Genomic DNA, 10,997 nt, shown 5'->3' with positions numbered 1-10,997 from the left:
CATTTAATCTACTGACTATCGTTTAAATTGCTTGATACCGCGAAAATAGATGGGGGGGGGGAGGAAGTCTCTCCTCCGTTCCCACGTGTATCCCTGGACGGGAGGTGATATGCGGGGGGGGGGGGGTTGATGACGTCATAAAGCATCATAATCAGTCGCGTCACATTGGCAGTGGTTTGTCGGGGTGTCCCGCCTTCAGGAGGCAGGAAGTTGGGGCGGCTGACATTTTTTTTAAAGGCGCCTGCCATCGACCAAAAAAATAAGTAGCCAATAGCAATTCTTAGTCGAATAATCGATCCGATCGGCTGATGGACCAAGCTGGGAGCCTCCACCGATTGGAGATGTTGGTTTGCACGCAGTCACGTCTCACGTGCCTGGCATTGTGTGTTTGCACCTCATCGTTTACGTCAATACCTTTGTCCCCTTGCGAACAGAATTCATGCGAGTAACAGTTATTTTTCCGTTCACGTGAGCGAATTCTCTCTCCAAATTCCGGCCCTCAACTCCCTTCGCCACCAGGGGCTCACGTGACACCATCGTTCAAGCAAAATTTAATCTAGGGGCCCCCTGATGACAGCTGCCCCTGTGCGACGCAAGGTGATGTAGCACCGGTCTCCCCCCCCACTCCATTTTTTTTATTTTGTTCACAAAGGCGGCGTCACATTAACAACACGTGTCTATTCCACACACACACACTTGCACTGCAAACAAAATAATAACAGATGAATTGTACTCACATGATAAATACATATCTCTCCGATTATGTTTTTGGGGTTGCACTGCGTGTTGTTGAGCGGATCGCTCAGTCGACTGGGAGCTTCTTCGGGAACCTCCTTGTCTCGGTCACAGTTGAGATGATGCAGGAGTACGGTCATCGAATTAGAGGCCGACCAAAACTGAATTTCTGGTTTCGGCTGAAACCGAAACCAGACCGAAAGTTACAAATTTACTTTCGGCCGAAACCGAAAGTTTAACTTCACTTTCGACCGAAACCGAAAGTTTAACTACACTTTCGGCCGAAACCGAAGCTGAAACCAAAAGTTTAACTTTACTTTCGACCAAGACCGAAACAGAAAGGTATATAACCGAAGTTACCAAACACAAGATTTATGAAATACTAGCTTTACTACCCGGCTTTGCCCGGGACTTGGATTCACCACGGCCGGCCGCCTTTGTCTCCTCAGTTGGGATGTTGACATACCACACCACTTACTCGTTTGAGGCTGAGTCGACCTAGGGGAGGCCCAGGACAGGTTCAAATAATCGTCACCGGCCGTGAGCGGGAATCGAACTCGGGCCGCCGGGTTCGTAGCGCAGCGCGCGAATCGCTACGCAGTCGCTGCCCCCCCCTGGTGCCGTGACGTCATTTATTGACGGCCCAAAACCATCATTGCGGCTGTAACCTCGCTCGCAAGCTGCTGCTGACGTGTGTGTATGTATGCAGCCTATCGCCTAGCGCCGACTGACCGGCTGATAGACTTAGCACTAGCGTTATATTCTAAAAAGAGATCTTCGGTTGACGACCGAAAGTCAATATCAGTTTCGGCCGAAACCGAAACCAGACCGAAAGTTAAAAATTGACTTTGAGCCGAAACCGAAGTAAACCGAAAGTTAAAAATTAACTTTCGGCCGAAACCGAAAGTATGCCGAAAGTGTACATTTGCCAACTTTCGGCGCCGAAACCTAAACGGAATTTCGGTTGGCCTCTACATCGAATGTCTCGCATCCCAGCGAGCGCCTTTGACATTTACCAGGAGTAATAATAATACTGTACTTGTTACATTCACCGTTTAAATGAAATATGCAATTCGTGTACGTACGTATGTATGTTGAACTTCTTTCGCGCCGTGCATAGCCAACTGTGCTAATGGGAGGTTTGTCTACAGTTATGAAGCAAACATCAAATGCTGAATGGTTACCTGCATACGGCTCAACTGGAAATACACAGAGAGACGTCACCCTTGCTCAGAAAACCTGGTGGGTCCCTGGTCAACAAAGGTCGTGGAAATATTATAATTTAGTACTTTCCTTCCCTGCGTAGACAACTTACATTTGTCGTCATTGTAAAAGTTAGCAGAGCCATTGTCTTCCTGCCGTTTTGGACAACGAGGGTGGAATTCATGGCGTGAGTTGCGGTTGTTCCCGTTTATCATTCTTATTAAGGAGTTGTATTTTTGCCAGCCCATCCCGAGTGCGATCATCTTTGACTATGCAAGCTAGCAAGGTTGCGAATAAGGAAATAGCCTACACCTGTTTGTGCAATTCTACGGGTGTTCCCGAACCTTTTGGTATTCTTTCGGCCAATACGTCATTCGTACAAAGGGCACATCCTTCCAGCTCATCGACGGATCCCAGGAGTATTCGGGGGAGAGCACTTTGCTCGGTTTGTTGTCAAAAAAGTATCGGTTCAGGTGGCTCTCGTCGTGCCAGATCGCCTCGATCCCCTTCTCCCTGTCGCGGACGATGCCCCGAAAGATCCCTCGCGTCGCGTTCACCACGCCTGAGCAGCAGCCCCCGAACACGGCGGCGTGGTAGTAGAAGTCCCCCTCCCCGTGCGCGATGTAGGCTGCCGACTTGGGCCGCCGCTCGTACGGGAAAGTGAGCGGCCCCTTTGAGAAAAATCCCGCGTGGATCACTGCCACGGTGTCCCCCAGCACCTCCGGGCCCCAGGGGCCCGTGAAGTATTGGTCCACGTCGAAGCAGAAGACGTAGTCGGCTAGGCCCGTCAGGGTGCTCTCGACGAGGTCGCCGATGGTCTTCATGCGGTCCATGCAAATGTCCTGCCACCGTGCCTGCTTCTTGACCTTTCAGACATCGCCACCACCCATCATATTTGGTGGACAGGGCGCACCGAGTGAAGGGAATTTGTTGGCAGCTTCCGATTCTCTCCCTGAGCCTAAACTCTTAACAGTGTGTGCGTTATTAATTGAATTATCGTTAATTTCGTAATGCTCTTAAGAAAACGTTTGCCAAACAAACACGTCACATGGGCATACGAGGCGAGTTGAAGAGCTTGGCAAATACCGCTTGTGTATTTTTTTTAAGAAACCGGTCATCCTGCACGGCATTGCGGAGTGCATAGCAGTGCGATCAACAAACACCGAACACAGCCATCACTCACGCCGCATTCAATAGAAGGGAAATAAACCACATACGTATTAACACAATGCGTCTGTATGTATGTGTGTTGAACACTCTTTAGCACTATACATAGCCAACCGTGCGAAGCGGCCCTTCCCCGTGACAAACAATGTGAATACGGGTTATTTGCCTGTAATGTGTTTTCCCCCTTCATGGTAGGGCAGTGCTGTTGGCGAATGTGTTAAATTATTCCTGTGAATTTATGTTCGATAAATCGTGATGCACTGCCGCTTTGGAAGTCGGCGTTACCCTCATGAGGACTCACAAGTGAGCTTCAAATTGTTGCTTAAATCGTTGTTTTGTTTATCTATGTGACAACTAAAGAGATCAGGTGAGTCTCATTGTCTACAGCTCGAGCGGCCTGGCTCACCATTGACAGCCAATCGTTCCACCATCTTGTGTATTTTACTCACCTTAATTGAGACGAGAGATCTTCCGGGTGCGAGGTCAATCACAGGTACATATGAGGGAAAGTCTGTCAAGACGAAGTATGTGACCTCATGGCCCAGCAGGAAATATCGTTCTGCCGTTTCCAAAAATTTAGGCAAATATTTGTCCAGGTATCTGTGGAGTCAAAGGCAAAAGTCGAAGTTATTTTCTGCTGAAAAGGAATATCGAGGCTGGGCTCATCTCCTGTTTTTAGCCCTAAGCCATTGACGGAAATTCCAAGTTCATGTGACGGGGGACGAGTCTCTGCAGGACACCCATTGTTGAATTTAACGCAAAGTGGTGATAATCGAATGTTAAAGTTGTGTTGGCTCACACCATAGTCCCAGCCGGGCCCAGGATTCCAATGAAGCTGAGCCTGAGCCCCAAGGCACGGCTGAGCCGCGCATCCACGTGTCTTCGAAGGAACTGAGCGACTCAAGCGTGAGCCGAGATTGAGCATTCGAGTCCCTGTATAAACAACACTGTCCCCGTACCTTGTACGTGGAGGGACGTGAAAAGAGGCCGTGTGGTCTGCGCGTCGATGCGGGGGGGGGGGGCGGCGTCAAATCCGCGGCCGTCGCGCGACTCACCGTCCGATGGCGAACACGGTTACGACCACGCGGAAGGGCGTGCCACCCGCATCCTGGCTGTCCACCTGGGCGGGGTCGAGCGTGTCGCTCCACACGATGGGTGTCCCCCACTCGGTCGTCCTCTTGAACTCTGGCGTCGTCCTGCGAGGCACGGTGGGTTGACTGCTCGGTCAAGAGTTGCCCCACTCCCCTTCAAGAATGCTCGATGGCATTCGTCAGTGGCACTGCCTTAAAGGGAAACGTAGTGCCACGTTTTGGGGCAATGGCCAGACCAAATGTACCACTTTGTGGGGCGGTAAACAGTGGCTGTCCTATGCATATACTCGCCTCCACCATATGAACGTGGAATTTCCGCCACTGACACTAAGCTGTAAACAGGAGACGAACACATCCCCCGATGCTCACTTTGAGTGATTTACCAGCTCAGGCTGCCAAACCTTCTCTCCCTCGCCCACATCGCACGAGTCTCTGTCGAGCCACAACAATTATCGCTTTCGTTAAACGTTCCACATTCCGCTATTTCGCATGGTTGCTCTCTTTGCGACGCTATTTCACAAGTTGCCCTTGCCGTTTATCCGATAAGAAATTCAGAGATCTCATCGAGCTGGTACCAGCGCTCGCTCGGTATAAGTATTTTCAATTCCAACATTGCGCAAAAAACGTAAGTGGAGTGTACACAGACCTCTCAGCCTTGGACGTTATGCAACACCACCCAGTGCCTGAAGAACTGCATTGTGGTGACGTCTTAACTTACCGTGGCTTCGCACAATGCCTTTTGTAGACACCCTGCACGTGTCTCTGAGCGTTATTGTTCCGACCTAATAGAACTTGCTCCCAACAGTCTGGCAAAGGCTATACGGAGGGGGGGCGGTCTTTGTTTGTTGTTCCGACCTGCGCTCACGTTTCTGCCGTGATTGCGGAGGGGGGGGGTCTCTCGTCCTTTACAAATCTGAAGTCGTTCCATTGCGATTCGCGCTCGCCGCGAGCACAAACCGTACGCGACATTGACTTCACACACCGCGCGGATGCAAATGTGGGTTGTTGCGTGTGTTGCACGGGTTGTTTTTGTTGTTGTTTCATAGACTCGTATTATCCTCACCTGTGCAGAACAAATGCCGTTACAATGCAGCCCAGAGCCACCAGGAGCCAGAGACCCAATCTACCCCGAACCGAACTGCCCGCGAGTCGCCTCAGCATTGCAGCTTCTGCGGGGCAGGGTGGTGGCGGTCAGAAACAAAAATTACACTATGTAACACGATTTTTGTTCCTGGGTAGTAAGTATTAATTTCTAATTGCTTATGCCTCAAAAATATACAAAATGCCTATTCTTCCCCACAAACGTTGCTTTTGTGACCAGGACTGCATGTGAAGGAATGACGCAAATGCACACCACGTTTTCTCATTGAAAATAGGCACATTTCAAAACATCACAAGTAACTGTTTGTGGAGCAGCGACATAATTAGAAAATATTTTTACGTTTTAAAAAAATCTGAATATAAATTTACGGATTCAATTTTGACTCAGTGGACTTTGCGTGACATGTCCGCTCGGAAAGTGCGTCTCCTGTATTGTACCGGCCTAGCATGTGGCAGGGGGCATGGAACAGGGTGGTGGGCAGTACAAAGCACACTGCACGGTCTGCCTGCTTCCCTCGCTCTGCCTATGAATCCCACAACGGCCCTTGTGAGGCTTCCCCAAGATGTTTGCTTTCACGTCAAAGCCCACGAGGCAGTATCACCGCAATGAGCCCCGTCATCCTCGTGGGAAGTGAGTCTCCGTTCGAACTGGGACAGCGGCGCTGGGTGGCACGCGGTGCGCGGTTGTCGCTGAGCGGTGGAAGAAGCACCGCGCACACAGCTCTGGATCACACCTCCGATTATCACAGTTGGCCACGTACGGTGCGAAAGAAGTTGAACGTACGTGACACGCGCCGAAAATCGTCGTGACCCTCCGCGTAACGGATTTCTGGCCGCGGCAGGCAGCGGGGCTGAACTCTCGCTCGCTCTTACACGTGCGGTGTGGGCGCGTTTCTTGGACCAAATAGCGGGTTCGTCACGGAGACGAGTGAAAAGATTGCGAATCTCCACCGAGTATCCTTCACTCGGCAAACCCCGTTGCAATTGCGAATATGTGATTACTTGTATACGGTCACCGAAAGAGAAAATGTAGCCATCCCACTAATAACTCGGCTCATTGTGTGGCCGTATTTGCACGGATTGATATCTCGATGTATCCGGAACGCTGTTAGGCTGGTTTGGAACATTATATATTGAAGCAAGGCAAGACCGCTGGAGTACAAGGCATGCCTTTATACAATCATCATATATTAGTGTTCAACATACAGTATTTGTTAAAATCTTATCAACAGGTTTGTGATCATCAAATCAATACGAAAATGGATGTGGCGTGCCAAATTAATTACCGGAACAGTCGTTCTGGACCGTTCCCGGATTGAAATAAGGAAAACAAAATCTGAGTTTACCCACTGAATAGTTGAGTCGTCATGTGACTGTGTGTCTTTGAATATCGACACAGAACGGGTTCCTGTGAGTCATGAGACTACTCGCTCACCTGTGAGTCCCTCCGTAGGCTCCCCCTGCTCGAGCAATAGACCCGCTGCCGCTGCTAGTTATATACCAGCGATGTAACCACCATCAATGCCACATCGCCACGCCCGTGCGCATGGAAACGCCGCCGCAGAACACACATTAAGAGCAAAGAAGCACGTTTTAAAACGCAAACAGCCTCGCAGCGACACGCACTGCAAACAATAGTGGTGATGACACAATTGTGCTGCTGCTCGGCCGTGGGTGGTAAGAAGATGTCAGCGTTAGCTAATGGGGCATAAACCCCACGCGAAACGGGTTTTCAAAGTCAGTGTTATTTCCTGTTCAAATGGGCATTGAGAAATTGATGGTCATCTATGGTTACAGCACTGAGCCTGTGGTTAATATTGCACATTCCGATGGCGGGGGTAACTCTCTTTCCATAGGACGATCGCTGTTGGCTTCTCCACAAAGTGGTACCAAATTTTATCGACCCCCCCCCCCCAACCATAATTTGAACTTGCAGCCTTCCGATTGCAAGCAATGTTCATCCGCAATCGCGAAATGTAGCCCGTGTGTTTAAGAGACAGAGAAAAGTAAATATTACGACGAAGTTTGCCCGGAGTCAAGGTCAAGAGGTCATCGCGACCTACTGCCGTCGACGGCACCGACGCACCTCCATGGTCAACCCCGACCGTCCGTCACCCTCTGATCCCAGGAAAGAAAGAAAAAAAATTGAATTGAGCGGAGTGGCGAATGCCGAGGCAAAGGTGCGAGCTTGAGACTAACGCTGTCAAGCCAGCACTTTTCCGACAATGAGAGTAAAAACAATTCTGAAAGACATCGATGCAGTTGAGGTATCTTGCAAGAGGTGTGCAAAATAGTGACGTGAACCGAGTCACCTTGTAAATAAACATCTTATCCACCTCCATCTATCTGTACGTCTCTCGATGTACATTTGTGTTGTTTTTTTTACACCACCTATCAGCCATGTGACCTTCTGGAAGTGTATCATTTCAGCAGCATTGGCCCAATACAAGCAACGCTGAGCCGGTATATACATTCAGTATCTTATCAGTCAAAACAACATTTGCAATCTGAACAAGGCTGGTAGTGCACACAAACCACAGGAGGTATAAAAACAATGTGCATGTATAATGTGCATGCATAGTGTACCTTTATTACCATATGAATAACCCAACCGGCAATGGATACCCATTGTAATGAATTAATTCCCCTTCCATTCGTACGTGAAGGGCTCACAAGTGACGTCATCACATCTATCCCTCTATTTAAAGTACGAAACAGAAGGATTTGTTCACATCCGGCTGTCTGACTGATGAAGCTAGTTGTAATTACTGGCGAAACGTCGTACTCAGATTGTAAATGTTGTGTATTTACTCTCCAACACACCGATGTGCTGTACTAGTAACGAATTGGCACGTTCTGTTTACGTGACAAAACTTTACTAATTGGCTGTGTCGAGTGGTGGCGGGTTTAACGACAAATGTATATATTTAAAAAGATCTAACCCAAAAAGACCTTTATTATGGTCATCAGGCTCCTTTTCTTTTATGTATAAGACACGGAACTGAGTTGTGCTTATATTATATACTAGCTTGTTAGCCCGTCCTAGGACGGAAGCTGTAATATTAAACATGTCAATTAACCTTCTTGGTTCTTTCTGTAAAGTCACGTAGAAGGGAAATAATAAAATAATAAAAATAAAACATTATAAAATTATTCTCACGACGTTTTGGCCACCACAGGTCTGTCGGAAAGACGCTGTCTTTCCGACAGACCTGTTATTCACCTGAGGACGGCTGCTTGCGTTGTGGCCGAAACGTCGTGAGAATTATTTTATTATGTTTTATTTTTATTATTTTATTATTTCCCTTCTACGTGACTTTACCGAAAGAACAAAGAAGATGAATCCCTGCAGTCACGAAAGCTTTAAATCGAAATGTCAATTAACGTTTTATTGTGTGATTGTTAATTGTATTAGGAAATGTAGCATATAAAGACATTCTTCTTAACTTATTAAATGAAATTAAGAACTTTGAAAGATTTCTCGGTATACGCTATTTTGTGCGAATCTCTTATTACGATTCAAAAGGTTTACCTGCAGTTGACTATCCTTGATGAGCACTTCGATCCGCTGAGGATATTTATATCTAGACAGAGCTACGTACAACTGGCCATGGGAAAATACGGCTTCATTGAGATGAATATCCACATCTTCAAAAGTCTGACCCTGCACTGCGAAAAACGTTGCCTCGCGCTTTTTCGACACTGTATAGGGGCAGTGTGATCTGCAGAGGGGCCAAATCTAGCTAGCATTGGTATCTTACACAATAGGCAAAGGCGAACAATCTCTGTGACTGTATAATTTGAAAAACCCCGTAACTTCACTTTAGCACTGTTTTCATATCACCTGAAGCTGTTAACTGACAAATGTATCTTCACAGATGGACGCTTGATAGCGAAGAGTGAATAAAGTAGAGTGCTGATACTGTCTGAAGTAATTTAGCAAATAACGAAGACCAAACAGAAGCATTAGAGTTACGAATAAATTGATCAGAGTATAATGTTGCCTTGTCTAAATGTAATGTTAGAAGAATGAAGAAGAATAATGTCATCAAACACTTCACGGAATTGCACTGTAACACGGTATTAACGGTAGTGAATGTTGCACAAAAGAAAGTCATAAAACACCTCACAGCATTTGACCACAGCACTGCATTAATGGTAGTGGTTGTTGCACGCCACTAAGTCATAAAACACCTGAAGCAATGTCACAATGGCACTGCCTTTAACGGACGCTCAATTACTAGCAACTCACTGCTCTGATACTTACTTATCCTCCGCTTTCGCTCGCTAGGGTTGAAAACAATTGGAGTTCGATACAATGTCTGCAAAGTAGCAGAGAAATGTTTATTGTAGCATAATTTGGCAGCCTAAAGTCGACTTGCCTTTTGTTAGACGTGCCGAAGAAATTAATAAAGGTGTAGTACCGTCGAATACAGGTCGACACCCGGGGTTGAGGCACACTGATGTTTATTCACAATAAGCACAGGGGACACGTAATACTGGAGGGGGTAGCAGCCCCCTCACCCGGATAGCTGGGAACACACGGCTATCTACCCTAACCTGCCTCTTAATCCCTAACCTGCCTCTTAATCCTCCAATTACTGGGCTAGGGGAGGCTGTCTGGCCCGACACTGGTGAGTCGGGCTATGGCACCCGGAGTCTCAGAGTCCTAGCTCTGATTCACGGGGCCCGCCTCTGGCTCGGTCCTGCGCGGCCCTTATAAGGGCGGCGTTCCAGGGGAGACCAGGGCTCTCACTAGGCAGTCTTCAGTCTTCAAGAGTTACCAACACATTCTGCCACGAGCCCTCCGGCTCATCCCCTTATATCTCGAACCCCTCCCCCCCGCTGGGGTGCCATCTGCGGACGTCGTTGCGAGCACCCTCCCGTGTGCTCACTAAGCCCCGCCCACTGTGCTAGTTTCTCGTAGGATCCCATACATATCACCCCTACACATCTCTCCTCCGTAAGACCCCTACAAAGGCACCAAATGCACTGCGATGCGATGTAGAATTATTATTGGCCTCACTTTCTATAAAGATACGTAAAATCTAAAGCGGATTTGCGAAAAAATATATAATAGCCACTCGACCTTTTGGGTTAGTCAAAAATGCAGGCACACATTAATAATGAGGAGGGGGGGCATGTGGAGTGACGTCACGCGCGGGACACACATGCACAGCTTTGATTGGCTCGTTATATTAGTTGCTGCGTTGATTTATTTATTAGCTTTATTTTCCATAAAGAAAGGTCAAATGAAAGCTAGTTTGCGTAAACAAATTTTCGTTTCCGCTCCATCTTCTTCATGCTGAGTGACGTCACCCGTTCACGATCATTAATGACGGGGGGAGGGGTCCATGTGGAGTTCCCCACCTGTTCATGATTATTAATGAGGGGGGCTGGTCGACGTGGAGTGACGTCACGCGCGTTACCCACAGACATTCTTGGCTCATTACAGTAGTGATATTTTTTTCACGTGGAAACACGAAATGGGCTTGTGCTAATACTAATGTTATACCTGGAGACATGAAATGTGGCAGTATTTGCATTGCTCGCGAAACTCCGTGGCAACGCAGAGCGAGCGTGCAACGCTGCGCAATAAGAAGCGTGGATGTAAAACTGCGGACAATGGGGGTGTTAGTACACACAAGCGTTGCCGCAAAGCACAAACATCGGCTCTGTTGCGTAAGAGTCGAGGGGTCA

The 10,997-nt window shown here is 47.9% G+C and overlaps 1 protein-coding gene across 1 annotated transcript; it reads right to left on the bottom strand.

The window, feature by feature from the left end:
* Nucleotides 1-2,264: 2,264 nt before the first annotated feature.
* Nucleotides 2,265-5,357, bottom strand: LOC144933284 (alpha-1,3-galactosyltransferase 2-like). The gene is made up of 4 exons (XM_078857977.1): nt 5,260-5,357; nt 4,161-4,301; nt 3,555-3,705; nt 2,265-2,804 (listed from the first exon to the last, which is right to left on the bottom strand). Exons 1-4 carry the CDS (start codon nt 5,355-5,357, stop codon nt 2,265-2,267), a joined length of 930 nt encoding a protein of 309 aa, XP_078714103.1.
* Nucleotides 5,358-10,997: the final 5,640 nt, after the last annotated feature.

This window comes from Lampetra fluviatilis, chromosome 7 (assembly GCF_964198595.1).
Source record: "Lampetra fluviatilis chromosome 7, kcLamFluv1.1, whole genome shotgun sequence".
NCBI lineage: Eukaryota > Metazoa > Chordata > Hyperoartia > Petromyzontiformes > Petromyzontidae > Lampetra > Lampetra fluviatilis.
This window is presented reverse-complemented; position numbering and strand designations above follow the sequence as displayed.

Coding starts and splice junctions, on each gene's coding strand:
- LOC144933284 (XM_078857977.1), bottom strand. CDS start 5,357: ATGCTGAGGCGACTCGCGGGCAGTTCGGTTCGGGGTAGATTGGGTCTC. Junction 4,302..5,259: donor ACGGCATTTGTTCTGCACAG/GTGAGGATAATA, acceptor CGTGCCTCGCAG/GACGACGCCAGAGTTCAAGA. Junction 3,706..4,160: donor ACCGTGTTCGCCATCGGACG/GTGAGTCGCGCG, acceptor TTGACTCCACAG/ATACCTGGACAAATATTTGC.